The sequence below is a fragment of the Oncorhynchus tshawytscha genome, unplaced genomic scaffold (genome assembly GCF_018296145.1).
Source record: "Oncorhynchus tshawytscha isolate Ot180627B unplaced genomic scaffold, Otsh_v2.0 Un_contig_4572_pilon_pilon, whole genome shotgun sequence".
Taxonomy (NCBI): Eukaryota; Metazoa; Chordata; class Actinopteri; order Salmoniformes; family Salmonidae; genus Oncorhynchus; species Oncorhynchus tshawytscha.
In genome coordinates this window covers 166099-187766 of record NW_024609806.1, presented here as the reverse complement: position 1 = coordinate 187766, position 21668 = coordinate 166099, and the positions used below count along the sequence as shown (strand labels likewise).

The 21668-nt window shown below is 40.1% G+C and overlaps 3 protein-coding genes and 1 long non-coding RNA gene across 4 annotated transcripts; 3 read left to right on the top strand and 1 right to left on the bottom strand.

Moving 5' to 3' along the window:
• Positions 1-56: 56 nt before the first annotated feature.
• hoxa10b (homeobox A10b) lies at positions 57-2706 on the top strand. Its single transcript, XM_042318499.1, has 2 exons — positions 57-913; positions 1708-2706. The coding sequence occupies exons 1-2, from the start codon at positions 121-123 to the stop codon at positions 1983-1985; spliced, it is 1071 nt and encodes a 356-aa protein (XP_042174433.1). The 5' UTR covers positions 57-120; the 3' UTR covers positions 1986-2706.
• Positions 2707-5935: 3229 nt separating this feature from the next.
• On the top strand, positions 5936-8118 carry hoxa9b (homeobox A9b). Its single transcript, XM_024410665.2, has 2 exons — positions 5936-6601; positions 7256-8118. The coding sequence occupies exons 1-2, from the start codon at positions 6043-6045 to the stop codon at positions 7492-7494; spliced, it is 798 nt and encodes a 265-aa protein (XP_024266433.1). The 5' UTR covers positions 5936-6042; the 3' UTR covers positions 7495-8118.
• Positions 8119-16124: 8006 nt separating this feature from the next.
• On the bottom strand, positions 16125-17977 carry LOC112238246. The gene is made up of 2 exons (XR_002951588.2): positions 17578-17977; positions 16125-16640 (listed from the first exon to the last, which is right to left on the bottom strand). It is a non-coding gene; the product is annotated as an uncharacterized LOC112238246 (long non-coding RNA).
• Positions 17978-19350: 1373 nt separating this feature from the next.
• On the top strand, positions 19351-21411 carry hoxa2b (homeobox A2b). The gene is made up of 2 exons (XM_024406818.2): positions 19351-19863; positions 20397-21411. The coding sequence occupies exons 1-2, from the start codon at positions 19497-19499 to the stop codon at positions 21107-21109; spliced, it is 1080 nt and encodes a 359-aa protein (XP_024262586.1). The 5' UTR covers positions 19351-19496; the 3' UTR covers positions 21110-21411.
• The last annotated feature ends 257 nt before the right edge of the window (positions 21412-21668 follow it).

Sequence of the window (21668 nt, the reverse complement as noted above, 5' to 3'; positions counted from 1 at the left end):
TATTGGCATTACGTGCTTTCAATGGGAGGAGTCTCTCTTCTTGTGTTTTAATTGGCTGTCAGCTAAAGCGCAGAGAAGTGTGAGTATCTGTAATTATATTCAGCATGTTTTGCACAAGAAATGTCAGCCAGAAAGGGCTATCCTCATCCTCCGTCAAATTATACACCAACGATGTCATGCTCTGACAACCAAAGTGGAAACTCGTTTTTAGTAGACTCCTTAATCCACGGACGAACCGAGAGCGGTGCCTCATACTACCAAAGTAACGGCGTGTATTTGTCACCAGGCTCGGAGTACTCCTATGGACTACCCAACCGCGCTTTTTTCTCTGGGCTCAGTAAACGCAACGAGAGCAATTCTCAAACTATGGTACCCTCTTCTGTCCCATATTCACATATTCAAGGGATGGAAACATGGCTAGAGACTTCGAGATCTTGTCGAGTAGATCAGCCGAACAACCAGCAGGAAATTGCTCATTGTTCATTCTCTCCGAGCATCAAAGAGGAGAATGCGTATTGCCTGTATGAATCTGAGAAGTGTCTTAAAAGGTCAACAACGACGGAAGACATTTCCTATGCCCGGTTAACACCGGGATCATGCCCGGTTACAAACTGCACCGTGCCTGTTCCCGGTTACTTCCGTCTGTCTCAGACATATACCTCTTCAAAGGTTTATCAAGACGTTCAGCGGAACCCACAGCCTACTCAGTTCGCTCTACAACGTCCGGCCCGTTTCGACACCTCACCGCCATCTCCTACCCCGGTGGCGGATACAGGCAGGAGGGAGAGTGAAGCACTGCCTGACCCACCGTCATGTGCTCCGGATGAGGACACCCGGGCATCGTCTGTAGATGGTTTGTCCTCCCCCGAACCCACCGAGAGCTGTGTGGAAAGTCCAGTCAAACCCTTTAAAGGTGAGTACTGCTTTAAATCCAAAAAATGACGTTTATGACAATGGGATCTTGATGGGTGTACATGGAGGGAGTGTAGTGTCAATGCCCCCGAGTCAGGGTAGATGTGCCTTGGCGTTAACCTTGGTTTTTAGAGGCATATCCTACTGCTGTATCGATTATATTGTGGACATGAAAACGTCCCATATGTGGGTTATATGCGCAGCTGTAAAGGTATGTCTTTGTGGGGTTTGACAGAGTGGCCACGAGCTGGGATTTCCTCCAGTGTTTTTATTTTATTTTATGACGAGGAGCAGCAAGGCCAATCCTGTCCAGTACATCTGTCTAATACAACGCGTTGATGTCCTCAGTCTTCCCCCTAAACCATCAACTGCAGCCATCATTTCAGCAGACTATGAGTTACCTTTATGTCTTAATAAAGGCGCATTAATACATTGAAATATAATTAAGTGAATCTTGAGCACAACGTGGATGTAATAGCTTAGGTGTTTGGATAGATGCAAAATATGTGCATACAACGGGCATTGTGTGTGTGTCTACATTAACTTCGTATTACTGCCAAATAAACTCATAGGCTCAGGATGGCTATTTAAAGATCATTTTAGACAACACATTTTTTATTTTGATAGGTATTAGGTCAGTGTTTGTCTATAGATGCAAACATCTTATGGAATTGCATTATTTCTGTGTACAATAATTACAATTGGGCAACAATTACTATAAAGTTACATCAGTGCAGTAGCATGAAGAAAAAATATGTTGCCCGCACTAATTTCTCTTTCAATATCTTTCTACAGGAGATGGAACATCTGAAACCAAAGCTAACTGGCTGACAGCAAAGAGTGGCCGGAAAAAGCGTTGTCCATACACCAAGCACCAGACTCTTGAGCTGGAGAAAGAATTTCTCTTCAATATGTACTTGACTCGTGAGCGTCGCCTGGAGATCAGCCGCAGCGTCTACCTGACAGACAGGCAAGTCAAAATCTGGTTCCAAAACCGAAGAATGAAACTGAAAAAAATGAGTCGGGAAAACAGGAGCTATCGGGAGCTAGCGAACAACTTCAGTTTTTCGTGAGACATTCGTGCCGTATTTGGCGCCCTCCTCCATCAATGGCCAGAGCGCCTTCCTTTGAGAAACCCTGTCGTGTGAATATGACCGTGTAGGTTAGGGCTACAATTGCTAACTTATTGATATGTCGTTTTGTTGTCATTTTACCTGAATACGTCTCTGTTTTGTTTTGTCGTGGTTATGTATTTATACTGTCATAACATATGTTTGCTCCCTTTATGTATATACCAACAGTTAATATAGATATGGAACGACTTAAGTGTTTCAGAGCTGCACAATATCGGCATTCGTGGTACATAATACATGTATATAGCCACCTTGAGTGACGCATTGACATCTGTGCTTGCTGGAATAGCTCTTGGGGAAATGTTGTAACCTGTAGCAATATAGGCCTAGGTTACGTCATGGATAAAGAGCCTCGATGGATTTGATATTTAATATCTGCACATTTTGCTGGTATTATAGCCATATATACTAAAAGCATCACACAATAACTATTTTGTAAAGGGTTTTATTTATACACAAGAAACTTATCTGAGACTTGTAAATATTGTTTACAATTTGCCTTCTCGTATTTTTATTCATATTTTTATTGTTCTCTCCAAACCGTTTTAATAATATGGCCCATATTGTCATTGCTTTGTCTATAGAGAGACTATACTGTGAAATTAATTGATATGTTGTCTGTTGGCCTCACTAAGTAAGTCAATAAAAACATGGCACGTTTTTACCTTGCATTGGAATGTTTCAGTCCACAGATCATCTCTCCTGTATAGAATGTAATCGTTCATACCCACGAGAGGAATAGCCTGGTGGTGGGACCCCCTCTTTATTCCACGAGCTTCCATTTGTTCAGTTGCGGGTTGGTTTTACAGTAAAGAAAAAAAGAACATCAGTTTCCTCTTTTGTGTGACGCTGATGCCCTTCATTTCAATAGGAATCATTGCCTGAGCCATAGCCATGATGCAAGCACTACACTTGTTGTCTAGGACTCCCTGGAAAAGAGTGGCATGTGTTACTGAGTGAACTATCCTGGCTAAATAGATACAAATGAAATGACCATTGTGAAGTTTTATGGTCAAAGACACTCCATCGGGATAGCTCTTGTTTACTGCAGGGTGTACTGGATAGATGGTGGCAAAATGACCCGGAAAACAACATGGGTTTCTCAAGGACATTACTGGCGGTAGTTTGGTTCATCATCATATGCTATCTATGAAAGGACACTACGTCTGTCGACATGTGGAGCGTTGTGAAATATGCACGCAATAAGACACACCATTTGGACTGTATCTTTTCAGGTGTGCAAATGTTGTGTTATGCGTAAAACAAGTGTAAACATTGAGAAATGCTAGAATTTTGACCATCTAATTACAATTACGCATAGAAGGAGAGTGAATTATAGGATCCCTATGATTTAGACTGTATCTGTTAGAGTTGTGCGAACGAAAGGAATGTGTCAAATAAATGCTTGGAGACTATATCTATTTATTTAGGAGGAGAGAGGGCTGTTGAGGGGTTCATGTAGTTTCGTGTTGTTAGGCTGTATTTTCCCCCACCACACGAAACTGCCTTAATTGCCTCAGTAAAAACTCTTGCGTTTCACAGAACACTCCAAATTGTCTCTGGCAACAGAGCTGTGCCCCGAAGGAAGTAGGCTACATTTACTGAGTAGCCTAGTCGCGTGTAGAATATTCTATAACAATTCCGATGCATTTGTTTAAGTCATGTGTCTACGGAAATGTATTGTCTCTCATGTCGACATTAGGCTATTATAAGCATGCATACAGTGCAGCGGAAACCTGTGACTTGCAAAGCACAAAAACATCTCGGAGTCTGCATTTTTTAAATGTTATGTTTATTGTGGTACAGCGTGATATATGCAGAATTCAATACAATTCCAATGCAAGAACCTCCCAAATGTAGCCCATTCCCCGATTTCAACTGTCCCCTTAGTCACGTTATCCTGGCGCCGGGTCTGATATATATAACAAAAAGAAAAAACGAACAAAAAAATCAAGACTGCAAAGGAAATGTTGTTCCTCACATATATCGCCATATCTATTCAAAACAACAACAAAATCCGAGCACTAGACGCGGCCTTTAGCCTTTATGTCTCAGAGGGAGAGATATTGAGTTGGCTTGAGGGAGAGGAAGGACTGCAAGGCCTCGGTTATGATCATTGCAGTCTGGCCAAAGCCTCGTGCGCTGCTGCAGCGTTCCCAGCGGCACACATTCGAAGTGCCGGATGCGTCTGCTGCGCCACACAATGGACACAAAGCATGGATTTTATTGGCGATATTTAGCCCAGACAGCCAGGTTGTAACCTAAAGAAAAACAACTAAATAGCCCCCGTGATAAAAACAGACTGCTATAGCACCTAACGTTTTTTCTCTCTCCCCACTTTGATAGCTAAAAGCGCCACGCAGACCGTCCTAGTGTTCACTCATTGGTCCATAAATAGTAAGGGTCTGTTATGGTTTTACACACTAACACAACGGGATTTTTCTCCATAATCTATTGACACTTGGATTTGTTGACGCTACTATGTAGAAGTATTGTATTTTTTATTTCTGAACACTAATTCGATGGTAGAATTCACATAGCTTGTTCCTCGTGTACACATACTGTGTCAATGGCTGTATATGCCTGTGTTTTTCAGTCTTAAATATAAATAATTAGTCTTAGTCTTACTATCAAATAATAGCCTATGTGAGGTATGCATTTTTAGATTCGGTCTTAACTTTTTCGAACCGATTTGGGACAGTAATTTGGTAAGTAAGATCTAATTGATTCGTTCGAATTAATAATACACACTATAATAAAAAATAATAAAAAACGTATGACTGAAAAGCCCTTTCAATGGGAGTTAGCCATTGGAGATTCTCTACTGAACATTATTTTTAGTCCAGGACTATGGTTCAATCTGTGTCCGGGAAACCGGTCCTTGGTGTGTTTTCCTATAGGGTCACATAGGTCTACATATATAAGGTTTTACATGTCATTTAAATGTTCATATCCCAGAGCAATGGAGACCGTATCACTCAAATATTTACTGTTTTAGTTGTCCTTATTTAAGTCCACCAAAATCGAATAATCTCAAGCCATTTGAAGAGAGCATTACTCGGATGATAATCGAAATATCAGGTTTGAATAACACGTGTAATAGCCTAATAACAATGAAAATGATGTACACCACAGCAGATGTGGTAACCTATAGGTTTGGCTGTGACTTTATTATGAATACATCAGATGGCATATAATGGCAAATATGATGAATATGGCAAATGTCAACTCACACTCACATCAGCGTACCTATAGTATATAGGTCTATTAACTCACAGGTCTACTATTTTTAAATGTGGGTATGTATTTGGCCAACTAATATTGCTGCATGTATTTTCCTATTTAATAATATAACGATATCGCCAATCTAATGCTATAAATTATTTGGAATAACCTCGGAGTTTTTGCCCTTATAGGCTTATAGGCAATCATGGACTGAATTATATTGATAGATACTGGATCATTTATTGAATAAATTCATTCTATAGAATTCCACATTTTAGATCGGTGGTGAGAGTTCTTATAAGGAAATGAATGTGTCTTATTCTGCGCGTAGTAACGACTCCACGTCACAGTGGATATAAAGCTCCTTACTACTTTGCTGCATTCCTTTATTTTTTAAGGAGGCTAGAAAAACATGCTATACTCTCTCACTTTCTAGACTTATATAAAACATAGCAACGTATATCAACGTCTCATTTCAAAACAAAAATCATAAACCTTACTGCTTGTATAAAATTATATAGGCTTATGACTTTGCTATTAAAAATATAACGGAGGAAAATGGTGACCATTTAGCTAGTTGAGTAGACTGATTTATTATTTATTGTTCTGTCCCACGGTCACGTGTCTGCGGCACCCAATCCAATCCCGGACAAGGTTCAATTTATTGAACGAATGTGGTGGTTCTTGGTGCAGCGAATAGTATCATGATCCTGTTTTTCTAAATATATCACAGTGGAAGTTTAGTTGCCTTTGGCTTTGTGTATTTGTTGTCATGTCGACATTAGGCACGCTTAGTTACTATGCAGACTCTCATCTTCCCCGCGACCAAGGGGATATTATGGCACACACATACTCAAGCGGACCAGGGGTGGAACAGGCGAGCCAGCCGATGCTAACTGAATATGGCGGTCCGGAATCTTGCCCTTTGCAGACGAAATCTTCTATTTTCAGTGCGTCTTGGAGTCCCATTTCTGCTCATCAGCCTCCGAGCAGCGCATCTATAACACACCAGCCATATTTACACCACCATTGTCCAACAGGAGATACCGATGGGATGTTTATGCGTTCCTGGGCGTTGGAACCGGTTTCTACGTCGATATGTTTAACGGGATTATCGTCAAATATGAACTATGATATCAAACCCGAGCCGCTGATAGGAAATGGGGACTGCACTGCGCTGGAAACGCACACACCTCTTGTGTCCGACATTGACAACGGACCGTTCCGCGCAGAGAAGGATACGATCGCGTGTGATGCCATTTTCTCCAAACCCAACGAAGAGAGCAGCACATCAACCGTAGAGGAAAAGAGGGAGAGGGAGATCAACACAAGTAAGCACGGCATCTTTTATTTGGATTCATGCGTAATGGTGATCATGATCTCATATGTGTCTAGATCTTTGGAATTAATTAATGTTGAATTAAGCAGGAATCTAGAAATATAAGGTCAGAGGCTGACGTTAATACATTATTTATTATATAATATAGGCCTTCTGTAAAGGTTGAGTCAAACTATTGTATCCATTATTTGATAACGAATGGATCATATTGCGCCAAAGCAGTACCACTGACCGACAGTAGCAAAACTCCCTCCCCTCCTCGATCTAGTTTGTAACCTACTGTGAAAGATAATATGATTTTGATATTTGGATTATGTTGGACCAAGGCAGCTGCCCCACAGCGGCAAAATGTCGTCCCCTCCTCGACTCAGTTTTTACTGTGAGAAACCATGATTTTGCTATTTGGATTATGACTCAACTATACCAGTTCATTTCTCACTGTTGTGGGCAGTAGACTAGGCCTTAGGGTCAGAAGGCCGAAACGAGCACATAAACGGCTGACTGTATTAGCTACTGCATGTTGGCTATTTCAGCAAGACCTTGTCTGCTGTTGTTCGTCATCCACAGTTTGTAATACCATTCTGACTCTTGTGGGAAACACTATTTCTCATGAGCTCTGTCTCGCTTTTGTCGAACCCTCTTTCAGATGACCCATCCTCCAACTGGCTTCATGCAAAATCCACCAGAAAAAAGCGCTGTCCATACTCTAAGCATCAGATTCTCGAACTGGAGAAGGAGTTTCTGTTTAACATGTATCTCCCCCGCGACCGTAGATACGAAGTAGCAAGAGTTCTTAATCTGACTGAGAGACAAATTAAAATCTGGTTTCAGAACCGTCGGATGAAGATGAAGAAAGGGAATAAGGACCGTCGAAAGACATGTTAAAAAGGCGAGCAGTGCGGGCCCTGTAGACCCGTAGAATAAACTGTGAATAGTTACAATTGGTGGACTTTCAGGAAACGAAGAGATTTCTGGAAAATAGTTGCCAATCTATCCACATTTTGCTTGATCTATAGTCTATGTTGTGTTCTGTAGGGCTGTTGTGTTGTTGTCGTTGTAAAATCTGTCGGCTCGTTTTCTTCCTAGAGTGTTCTGTTTGACAATGCTTATTTGTTTGATTGGTACTTTGATGTTATCTCAATAACTTGGATGTAATTGGTAAATCATTTCATTAATGCACACAGATTACTGTTAGACACATTGTCTAATGTTCGTTGCATGAAATGTTTCATGAATTGATTCTGTGTTTTTTTCACCCAGAGTTTAGTCTATGTTATTGGACTAATCATGTTTATGCGTTGACTACCTGAATGTGTTTCAACTACCTGTCAGACTATTTATTTATTTAGAGTTTTTTTTTGCCGAAAGAAACATGTTTAGACGGTGTGATATTAACAGTTTTGTCTATGGAATTACAGCAACACTGTGCACACACAAAATACCTCAATGTCAGAGTATTTCGATTCTAAAAGTCGTTTGTATGAAATATCAAATAAAATGTCAAATTATTTTGTGCGTCGTAATCCATATTTATTGTTTGGAAATCAGATAATGAATTGTTACTAAGATTCTAATTGTTGATAAATGTCCAACATCTGACAAGATATCTGTATTTATTTCCTTTTATCCAAAACATAACAACTATAGTTGCTACAGCACTTAATCTTATTCAGTTATAATTTTCATTTAAAAAGGCAACCATATTCTTCATGTATAGGTCTATGCCTGATATAAATGTTGCGTATGATAAACTATCACAAGATGAATAGGCCTATTTATTAAAACATTAAACATATCCCTACTCAATATTTACAGAAAATGTTATTCATTTAGTAAGAGGTTGAGAGTATATACCAGTTCATATTAGGTATGTTAGGCCTATGAGCATAATTATATCCAAACAGGTTCTAAAGAAGCGAACAGATGTAAATCCTACAGGCCTATATAGGATTAGTGGATTTAAAGCGGGCATTTCCCGTGTAGTCCATGTTGGTTTAGTACCACCACACACCATTTCAACAGCTCCTTCTTTCCCTTTCCTTTAGGCCTTGTTAATAGCACGACCATGAGTTCTGAATCCCAACATACAGTACATATAAAAGGCATTGCTGGACATTGGACAAGCCAGCTCCATGCTATTTGCTACAGGCCAATGTGCACTGGCACACGATATTGGTTGCCATGCAGCAATAAACCACAATCACAGCTTTAACTGTTTATGGGGTGCAAAGCGATTGAGAGCGGAAAGGAAGCAACACCATGCAAGTCCTCGCGTCTGAATATCACTATAATATGCTTTTCATACGGGCTATTTTTAAAGGGGTAAACATTTTAATGGTTGTAATTACACACAACCACGGTTAACCACGTCGTTCAAAAAACATATATTCAAACACACGAAAACACCTATGTTTCCAGTCACACGCACACACACACACACACACACACACACACACACACACACACACACACACACACACACACACACACACACACACACACACACACATACACACACACACACACACACACACACACACAATTCACATTACCACACTCACAGGGCCTGCTATGGTGTTGTTTGGCCACGCTGTGACGCAGATGGGGCCTGTCTTCAAAGGTCTTAATCCAGAAAGCTGCTCCATAAAACGCGGGCTCAGCCATGCTGTCTGCTTTTTCTATTTGAATTACTTTATGACTGTTCACCAACAATTAGACTGTTTCAGCGCCCAGACATCCATTTGTTGTTTTCCGGCACAAAAGGCTGGCTGACACCGAGGCTTTATTGCCGTTTCCAACCAATGACTAATCTCAAATCCTCGCCTTTGTGGTCCTATTGCAATAGATATCGTAAGCAATTGAAACAATTATAATTTATAATTTTTTAAACTATATATTTAATGTGTTGAAACACAACATTATGGTAATTCAGTCACAAAAAGTCCTATGCATTATCTCACTACTGACCTATGCGGTCATTTTGTGTTGCTGTCGTCGTATAACCAGCAGGTGGAAGCAACGTCACGTTTGAGATCGAAATGTCCTGCAGCCTGGCTGCTTGAATAGGGACCAACGACCATGTAGTCTAGTGTGTAGTTCAATGCACGCAGGAAATACGAGAATAACAGGCTACTTATATGGAGTTGAAAGTATGTTTTTTTTGGTCAATTTTCACTTTGAAACAGGAGACCAAGGTGACACAAACAGAGCAACAGAGAGAGGTTTGAGAGGTGATTACATGTTAATTATCATAGAGATACTGCATCGACAAAATGGCTGTTCAGCAGAATTATCTTTAGCCCATTACATGTTATGGATGGACATTCATTGTATACCTTTGGTGTGTTAATAAATAGAATATCGCCAATAAATCACCAATTTTATCACCAAAATGAAACCAATGAAACCAAACCAATAAAAGAAAGAGTAGTTATGCTTTAATTGGTAGATTTTCCCATGTTACTCCACTACATTACAAACAAAACATATTCGCAGCATGTGAGAGAGAGCAATAATGCAGAATTTCATCATGCAGGTCCTCTGCTTGAGCTGTATGATAATGCAGACCCTCTGCTTGAGCTGTATGATAATGCAGACCCTCTGCTTGAGCTGTTTGATAATGCAGACCCTCTGCTTGAGCTGTTTGATAATGCAGACCCTCTGCTTGAGCTGTATGATAATGCAGACCCTCTGCTTGAGCTGTATGATAATGCAGACCCCCTGCTTGAGCTGTATGATAATGCAGACCCCCTGCTTGAGCTGTATCATAATGCAGACCCTCTGCTTGAGCTGTTTGATAATGCAGACCCCTGCTTGAGCTGTTTGATAATGCAGACCCTCTGCTTGAGCTGTTTGATAATGCAGACCCTCTGCTTGAGCTGTTTGATAATGCAGACCCTCTGCTTGAGCTGTTTGATAATGCAGGTCGTCTGCCGGGTTTCTAGCACCAGTCTCTGTGTTTATCTGTGAGGGAGGGAGGGTCATTAAGGGCAGAGGGGAGGGGTCATCAAGGACAGAGGGGAGGTGCTGAGGGGGGAGGGTCATCAAGGACAGAAGGGAGGGGCTGACAGGGTAGAGGAGAGGGTCATCAAGGACAGAGGGGAGGGGCCGAGGGGGAGAGTTTATCTGTTTGGAATCTAGCCACTGTCTCCAAATAGCCTATTCCCTAGTTGTTCTGCTGTAGTGGGCTCTCTCCCCCCCCAACCCTTCTGAACCATTTATTTTAGGGGGGGAATTTTTGCTTGGGGTTATTGTCTTGCTGGAAGATCCACTTCCGGCCAGTTTCAGCCTCCTGGCAGAGACAACCAGGTTTTTGTCTAAAATATCCTGGTACTGTAAAGTTCATGATGTGTTGACCTTATTAACAAGGGCCCCAGGACCAGAGGAAGAAAAATAGCCGCATAACATCAAAGATCCACCACCATATTTTACAGTAGTTATGAGGTACTTTTCTGCATATGTGTAACCGGTGTGAAATGGCTAGCTAGTTAGCGTGCTAATAGCGTTTCAATCGGTGACGTCACTCACTCTGAGACCATGAAGTAGTTGTTCCCCTTGCTCGGCAAGGGTCGTGGTTTTTGTGGAGCGATAGGTAATGATGCTTCGTGGGAGGTAGTTGTTGATGTGTTCAGAGGGTCCCTGGTTCGAGCCCAGGTAGGGGCGAGGAGAGGGACGGAAGCAATACTGTTACGTTGGTGCCGTGACCCGGATCACTGGTTGCTGTTGAAAAGGAGGAGGTTAAAGGGGGTAAGTGTAACCCGTGTGAAATGGTTAGTGGGGTGCGCACTAATAGCGTTTCAATTGGTGACGTCACTCACTCTGAAGCCTTGAAGTAGTTGTTTCCCTTGCTCTGCAAGGGCCGTGGCTTTTGTGGAGTGGTGGGTAACGATGCTTCATCGTGGGAGGCAGTTGTTGATGTGTTCAGAGGGTCTCTGGTTCGAGCCCAGGTTGGGGCAAGTAGAGGGATGGAAGCAATACTGTTACATAATATGTGTCCTTCTTTTAACGCCAAAGCCACCACTGGTGTTCGTGGCCAAAAAGTGATATTTTCATGTCAACTGACCATGGCACCGGTTCCAGCCCAAGTACCAATGCGGTTTAGCAAATTCCAGGTGTTTATTTGCTGGATGACATGAAAATATCCTGAAAAGTATTGTTTATGTTATGAGGCGATTTTGCTTCCACTGGTCCTGGGGCCCTTGTTGAGGTCAACGACATCATGAAATTTGCCCAGTACCAGGATATTTGACCCAAAAACCTGGTTGCCTCTGCAAACTTGGATGCAGCTGAAAGTGGATCTTCCAGCAAGACAATAACCCCCAAAACACATCAAAATGTTTTATTTGACCACAAAATTAGCATTTGTAATCTTATTATATTAGCTAAATGTAATCTTAGTATTTTTTCTTCAACTCCATTGAAAAACATGTGGTTTGACTTGAAGAGAGCAGTCCATTAGCGCAGATGAAGGATATCAAAGATCTGAAAATATTCTGTACAGAGGATTGATAAGATCCCTCCCAATGTGTTCTCCAATCTAATAAACCATTTTAGAAAAAGGCTCAGTGACATTATCCTCGCAAGGGGAGGGTGCCAGAGTACTGGAAATAGGGTGCCAATATTTTTTTAATCCTATTTTTTTTGTTGAAAAAAGTATTACTTATTAAACACAATTTCTTTCTCTGAGCAATTATATTAGTATAAAATAATAGACATTTCCAAAGATTTTGAGCATACAACGTAGCTTAGTATTTATTCAAGTCTGTTTTGCTTATCTTGATCAAGGGTGCCAATAATCTCTTGGACAAACATGATATTCTTTTACTTCCTGCGTGCATTAGTCTACCTACAGTTTCCCCACTTTGAACTTTTTGAAACCTTTGTGTTAGGGGTGATCAGGAATTTGGTTATGGGCTAAAATAACCTAAAACTATACCCTGAAGAAGCAGATCTGGGGGAGAGTGAAAGGTGCACAACATGTTGTTGTTCAGGCTTCCCAAACTGAGTTCAATGTTGTGTTAACGTCTTAGCCTACTGTTGCAATAGTTGTTGAGCACAGAGCACCCTAGTTTTATTGGGTTGTTTATGTACTGACTGTAAATCACTCTCAGAGAGAGAGACAGAGAGAGAGAGAGAGACAGAGAGAGAAAGAGAAAGAGAAAAAGAGAGAGAGACAGAGAGAGACAGAGAGAGAGAGAAAGAGAAAGAGAGAAAGAGAGAAAGAGAGAGAGAGAGAGAGAGAGAAGAGAAAGAGAGAGAGAGAGAGCGCGCGTTAAAGGTCCGGCATGTAAAATGTAGATTCCATTCAGTTCACTATGTCAGGGGTAGACAACGTTCAACATGTCTTTGGCGGAAGCAACCATTTGAGGAGCCATGCAAGCTCAAACACAGCGCTGCTTGGATGTTGTTTGCTGTGCCCCCTCCCGACCCCCTCCCGGCCCCCAATACATCAAGTCCCATGTCAGCTCCAATGACAGAGGCCATTATTGAGGATTCGCTAGAGAAGTTCACAGAGCTGTCATGGTGATGATGAACACCTGGGTTACGTCCCAAATGGCACTCTATTCCATATATATGTAGTGTGCTACTGTTGACCGGGCCCGGTAGGGGAAACAGGGCTCTGGTCAAAATAGTATAGTGTAGTGTAATGGGACTCCCAATCACGGCCGGTTGTGATACAGCCTGGATTCAAACCAGGGTGTCTGTAGTGATGTCTCTAACATTGCGATGCAGTGCCTTAGACCGCTGCGCCACCCAGGAACACAAAATATATCATATAAACATAGTTAAGTGGACTCTTTTGCAATGAAAAGTTGCAAAAGAAATCCAATTCCAAATTCCTTTAATTATTAAACCATATATTTACCACAGTAAATTACAACTCTGATTAAAACATGTACAGCAGTGCCCTGTCAAATCAGAAAACATATATTTACCACAATAAATTACAACTCTGATTAAAACATGTACAGCAGTGCCCTGTCAAATCAGAAAACATATATTTACCACAGTAAATTACAACTCTGATTAAAACATGTACAGCAGTGCCCTGTCAAATCAGAAAACATATATTTACCACAGTAAATTACAACTCTGATTAAAACATGTACAGCAGTGCCCTGTCAAATCAGAAAACATATATTTACCACAATAAATTACAACTCTGATTAAAACATGTGCCCTGTTAATTAGAAGAACAGTTATTTTCTTCTGTTTGCGTTGTGATATTATTGAGAGCCCATGAACACACAGTTAGGGCTATAGTATATACACCCGTGTGATGCAAAGGTCATATGATACAATATACACCCTTGTGATGCAAAGGTCATATGATACAATATACACCCTTGTGATGCAAAGGTCATATGATACAATATACACCACTTTAATGCAAAAGGTCATATGATACAATATACACCACTTTAATGTTCATATGATACAATATACACCACTTTAATGCAAAAGGTCATATGATACAATATACACCACTTTAATGCAAAAGGTCATATGATACAATATACACCACTTTAATGCAAAAGGTCATATGATACAATATACAATACCACTTTAATGCAAAAGGTCATATGATACAATATACACCACTTTAATGCAAAAGGTCATATGATGCAAAAGGTCATATGATACAATATACACCACTTTAATGCAAAAGGTCATATGATGCAAAAGGTCATATGATACAATATACACCACTTTAATGCAAAAGGTCATATGATACAATATACACCACTTTAATGCAAAAGGTCATATGATACAATATACACCACTTTAATGCAAAAGGTCATATGATACAATATACACCACTTTAATGCAAAAGGTCATATGATACAATATACACCACTTTAATGCAAAAGGTCATATGATACAATATACACCACTTTAATGCAAAAGGTCATATGATACAATATACACCACTTTAATGCAAAAGGTCATATGATACAATATACACCACTTTAATGCAAAAGGTCATATGATACAATATACACCACTTTAATGCAAAAGGTCAATATACACCACTTTAATGCAAAAGGTCATATGATACAATATACACCACTTTAATGCAAAAGGTCATATGATACAATTTGTCATATGTTTACTTTTCTTTTACAATATACACCACTTTAATGCAAAAGGTCATATGAAATGGGTTCAATATAATGCCCGCAAAAGGAAAGTGGTAACATATACATTTAATATACTGGTCCTGAAAATCCTGAATGCCTAATTCATTGATTTACACCTTTATGTCATATAACAGCCCAAATAATGCCAGCCTCTGGTCCTGAAAATCATTTTATTATTTACACCTTTATGTATTAACAGCCCGGCCTCACATTTTGCACAGCCCAGCCTCACAGCCTGGCATTAAATATCAAATAACAATGAAGAAAGTATTTAATCAAATCAATCAAACTTTATTTAAAATGCATTTAAAATCTCATCACATGTTACAGTAAACCCTGAGAGAATTAAAAGCAAACCAGAAGCAATAAAAGAGATGAATAAAAGAGCATAAAACACAAAGGATGTCTTAAACAATAACATCTCTGATTAAAGGCCAAGCTAAAAAAAAGTGCATTTTTAAAACATGATTTGAAAAAGGCCTAAATATGACCTCATAACTACAAAACACGTTTGAAAACAAAGGACGTTGTTAAATCATTCAGCACAAGGCCTTGTCGTCTCCTGACCCAATTCCCTCACTCTTAACATGTGCCTTTGATGTTCAGTCAGAGAGGGAAGAGGAAGCAAGACATCCCACTCCCTATTTTTTTCTGGTTCATGTACAGTCAATGAACTAAGCAGACCAGACCCATCCGCTAAGGCACTGGTGCCTATGGGAGAGCCACTCCGTTAAGCAGAATTGAAATGACAACTTTTTTTCAACGGTTAACGGCCTGAGTGGGACATCTTTATTTATTCACCATCTTTGGTTCAGTGACATACTCCTCTCAGACGATTCCATCTTCTACGGTCATTTCCGGGACCAACATAGCAGCATAATATCCTAGACCTTTAGGCTATATTCATAAGGTATAAACCCTATAGCTACACGAAGGGAGTATGACTTACCATGAATTCACATGTCCGGATATGTAACTACACACTAATATTCTCCTTTGAGCTGTGTCTGTGTGGGGGAGGTTTATCTACAGAACAATACCATATGTGTAGGTGGATAGTCTTCTCTCTAGTCCCACTCACTGCCATCGCCATTGTGAATGATCCTCCTCTCCACATATACAGACCTACACATGTTTCTAACGGATACCCAGTCTTATCCATCATGTCTTACTACTCCACTCCTATCCCACTGCAACATGTCTGTTCAGGAATACTCGATATGTTATGTGTTTAGCTCCTGTTCCATGATAATAATGTCCCATAGCTATTTTACCACCAAAGGGCTCAATGTAGGTATGGATTACATTGTCATACTGGTCCAACAATAATTCGACTCGACTGATTATGATTCATTCATAAGACAAAACATAACATCCATGTGAGAGAACGTTTTATTGTGTTCAGGAAATTCAGGAATAGAAATAAGACAATGCAAACATCAAACTATTAACTGACCTTTCATCAATGCCATCTGTCTTCGATCTAACAATTAACTTACTTGAACCGAATTCGCTATACAACAGGATCCTTTATTTTTTAAACAGAAAACGTCAAAAGAAAGTAAAATATTATTTACCATTAATTACAATTAAAACACTATTTGTAATGTCTGGTTATTCTCACTATTATATTGATTCCAAAATGAACAGGCCTAGTGCAGCTATTCTGCTACTGCTTGGTACTGCTGTTGATTTCAATATCCATGTGGAATATTCAAGTATTCTAACAACATATTCTGGAAACGTTTCCTTTCCTGCGATAAGTACCGTTAGTCATCGAAGAGAAAAAAGGTTCACTTCTAGTCCACTTTTTTTCCTGCCCTGCTTCCCAGGTGTCTCGTCTTGTCTTGACGGGGGGACAGACGGTTAATGTAGCTCCTGTCCACTACCCTGCCAGACACACATCACAATGAAGCTTCATTCAACCAAAAATGTCACATTGATTTATGCAGCTATATCTCGGATTGAAGTTGACACACAAACAATAATTCAAGCCGTAAAATTGAAATGAAAAGGATGAAAGTCAACTATTTTTTGTTTAGTAAAAGTGCATCTGTAATAACAAATCATGTCTATGTTCATATATATTATTGATATAACAAACTAATTTATGATAGCATAACTAAAAATAATATTTTTCGATCGATTCTCTGTATTCCTCACACAATTTTTAACACGGGCTAGACCTATTTTGTGGCTACACCTCGTATCTGAAAAACATCTGATATCCAAATGAGCTTGAACGGTTTAGACCTACCATATAAGATATACATCTTTGTTCTAAAATTAAATATGCACAACTGTTTTTCTCGAGTAAAAACAGTCAATATTACCGAGCATTACATGTGTTTGGATTATTAATGCACTGGTGATATTTTTATGATGAAATGATTACCATAATGTGTCTCTCTGATGACAATTTGATACTGCATTTGGCCTATGTGCAAATATAAACTTTAATCATAACAAATAAATCCCATTTTCGTGTAGCCTATGGGCTTCTCTCATGGCATGCAGAGAACTAAAAGGTGTTTGTTTTCATATGTTTTATTGTTCTCCATCCGGGACATTTTGGAAGAGAATAATACACGATCTGCCTGTCGTGCCCCCGAAGGCAACGCAAGATTGCCTATATTGCAATTAAATATCAAAACAACAATATTGTAGGTTATTTGAAACACGAAATACAGTAAGATAATGTTTTTAGAAGTTATGACAAGATGATACCATAAATATATTATATATATATATATATATTATGGTAGCCCAAAGACAGAAACTGCGTGGGATTGAATGGGATTTCTGCAGAATGCCAACACCCACTCACCTCTGCAGACAATAGACGCCGTGTAAAATCAAATCCATTCGATTCTTTCTCACCATCTCAGTCAATCCACTCTTTTGCTGCTATTTCCCACTAACGTTCTTTTGAAAACGAAAATGTTGTAGATTTTCCTTCCATTTAACAAAATAAAGCAGGATAAGATAACCCACCTATAGTGTATGTCGATATCATTGTCCGCTCTACGTACAACATCCATATTCGGAAATGGATTCCTATTAAAGAAACGTCCAAGTTGTGTAGTTTCCCCCCATAAGTAGCAAGTTGTTGCCGTCTTCCTGGCGGCCACATATGATCTAAGGCAGAGTTAGATGGTTTAAATGTGTTCTTAGGGCAAGGAGCTGTCAGACCTTTTGGCGAGCAAGATTGATAACGTGCAGGCTTTCCAGGCTCTTTGTTTGGAATATAAGCAATAAACAGCCCGGGGCCTACCACTTTTTCAAAGTTCAAGACAGGGAGGAAGACAATGTGACAATTTTTTATTATTAACAAAGAATATAGATCGTATTGTTTCACTTCAAAGATTCTATGGGAGGTGAATGGGAAGGCATCTATCCAAAGTACTATACTATAACCAATTGTTAATATATTGTGCAATAGGCCAATTCTTAGGTGTCAGTAATACTGATGACAATAAAGTATTAAATACGGATCTGGTACCATTAAACTTGAACAAAGACCAATAAATGTCTAATTTGAGGTGTAAAACTCGTGCGTAAGCGCGTGGATCACATTCAATGTTATTTTTCTTCAAAATATTGTGTCAGTGGCTACTCTTCCTGTGTCAGTAGGCCTATATACGTCTCTCATCCACATGCATTTTTCTATTTCTGATGCAATTCAACGTTGACAGATCTTGATGGTGGATTAAAGAGATTTGAAGCAGCTGCGTCTCCAGAAATATGATGCAAGTTTACAACCACGTGCCACACTGTAATATCTAGGAGTAGGTCTAGGAGTATCTAGGAATAGGAGTAGGTCACCAAAAACATGCAGACAGGGATTTCATGCATCCCGTGATAGTTCCACATGCAAATAGCACTTTATTCCTAATACATCTGTGCTCAATTAATGGCTTTCCATGAAGGCAACAAATGTATAAATAATAATATTTGTTAAATATTTTATACGTTTGTTTACAAAGTCTGACATGAGAACAACAAGTAATATGTGAGTGAGTATTAAAGAAAGTCCTCATCTTTAAAGGTATTCAGATTCTTATAGGCAATATTAAGACCCACGTTTAGAATACAAACTTTACAGACTGCAAAAATATTTATCTTTCTCTCTCGCTCGCGCTCTCTCTCAGAATGAAAAGGAGGGAGACTGCTCTGAATGTCTGCTCGGTTGTGTCTCTGTGTGCCACTCTGCAGAGCCACAGGCTTGGTCAGTATTATTGTTCTGATTAACGAGTTCACTTTGATAATGACTTCGTCTTTAGTCGTTACATTGAGACATAAACCCGGGACAATGAGGTGTTGGATCCAAAGGACACACACACACACACACACACGCACACGCACACACGCACACACACACACGGGCTTTTCTTAAATGGACTATCCTCCATTCGGGGACAGTACTGTGTGTAAATAAAGCAGACTAGACCCTACCCCCAGAACTAGGCGTTACCTATCCGACTTTCTCCATCAATCACAGAGGACAGTGGCTTCTTTTGATTAAACCCCAAATTGTCATTGGGCAGAGGTAATCATGTGACAAGTAATACGGTCCAATTTCAACGTTGTCTCCATGAAAGCAATACAGTTTAATGGCATCGCTGTCCCCATACGGCCGTAATCAGCAACATTGTTGGAAAAAAACCACTTGTCACGAAATTTCATAATTTTCTCCTCGCCCACAAAATTACGACCGGTGACTTTTCAAAGACAAGAAGAGAGGAGATGAATTACGAATTTGAGCGAGAGAGCGGTTTTATCAATAGTCAGCCGTCGCTTGCTGAGTGCCTGACATCTTTTACCCCTGTCGGTGATGCATTTCAAAGTTCATCAATCAAGAACTCGACGCTTTCACAGTCGACACTGATTCCTCCTCCTTTTGAGCAGACCATTCCCAGCCTCAACCCGGGCAGCCACCCACGCCACAGCCGGTCAAAGCAGAATCTGAATGGAGTCTGTAGCCCTCTGCCAGCCGCATCCCTACCCCCGGAGTACCCTTGGATGAAGGAGAAGAAAGCCTCCAAGAAAAACCACCAGACTACTGCCACAGCTACAACTCCCGACACTGCGCCACTTCACTTCTCTCCCCAAGGTAAGACATGATTGATTAGCCTATCTATTGCCTCTATTATATTTTAATGAAATTACAGTCGGTGGAGGTAGCCCATTAGCCTATCAAAATGCAAAGGTCTGTCTGGTCTCAACATTCTATTTTGGGGGTAATTCTCTCTCATGACTTGCAGAATATCTATTAGCAAAAGTGTAATTATTTGAACATTTTCAGTGGTCAGTGTGTTGCTGACTGGTGATGCAGTGGAAGAATGTTAATGTGTGACAGTAATGAAGAGTGATAGATTACTCTTACAGCAGGCCGACCGACCGGCAGCTGGCATGTTCATTAATCTTCAAGCCAGTCGGCCTGGTCCACGCAGACCCATCATATTCTGCTCCGGGCTCATAAATCGTTTCAGCGCGGTGTCTGTGCTCCCACAAACCATTTGCTGTGCGGCCCAGTAGAACCTCGATGTTTTATTTACCAACTGCCATTTATATATTTATATTCAATCATCAATTGCTTTTTTTTGTATTGGTTGAACATTTCAAATGTCTTTCAATGTTTTTCAGGGTCGCCAGAGATTGCAGAGAGTGGTGGCGGGGGATCTCGGAGGCTGAGGACAGCGTACACCAACACCCAGCTATTGGAGTTGGAGAAGGAGTTTCACTTCAACAAGTATCTGTGCAGACCCCGGCGGGTGGAAATAGCTGCTTTACTGAATTTAACTGAGAGGCAGGTGAAAGTCTGGTTCCAGAACCGCAGGATGAAGCACAAGAGACAAACCCACTGCAAGGAGAACCAGAACGGCGAGGGGACATTCACTAGTCTGGAGGACGGGAGAGAGGAGGACTTCGAACAGGCTGGTAACAATGTAGGCCTACCCGCCGGCGCGCTTCTGGAGAGGGAAACCTGCTCTTTTCACCAGAATACCTTAACTTCACAACAACAGTCTCAGAATGCACACAATCACAATGGAGATTCCCAAAGCTCAACTGCTTCGCCTTTAAACAGCGATGACAAAAATCTGAAACATTTTCCTAACCCGGCACCCACTGTTCCTATATGCGTGTCAACAATAGGCCCGGACTGCGCATCTGGCGGGGACAATGCGCATTCCCCGGCCCTGGACGTCTCTTTGCAGGACTTTCACGTTTTCTCATCGGATTCCTTCTCTCCAAGTTTGTCAGATTCTATAGATAGTCCAATGGGTTTATCATCTGAAGGTTTCGATTTTTTCTCAGAAACGCTCACAACAATCGACCTGCAACACTTGAGCTACTAACTATTCTAAAAGAGAAAACAACAATTCAAACATCTTAGTTTAGGAAGAGCTTCCTGTCTTCCAAATAACTGGCTTCACTTTATATTTAGATGTAATTGTTTGATTGATTAATACATGGCTCCAATGAGGTAAGTTTGAAAACAATAAATTCATCAGTTGAATAGTTTTTTTTATATTGCCAATATTATGCCTCCAAATAATGATATACAACATCTTTTCATTTTATTTTTGTATCATTTCCCGGTACAATAATGTTATAAATAGCCTATTTTCTTAGAATAAAATGTTTCTTATTTACGAGAGATATTCATCATCATGTCCTTTACTATTTTCCATTCACTTGAACGTTGATGTTGTTTTCATTACTTAAACAATTTTGTTTTAATTTAGCATACAATGGGTCTGAAAATAATTGTCTCAATATTCTTAGAATATTCTTAGATTTTTAGACATTCTTACAAAAATATTGTTGCAACAAGTGATCTTTTGATGATGAAATCTTTCCTTCAGAATGGAAGGCAAAACTCTTCATCCTGAAATATATAAAGTGAATTGATTG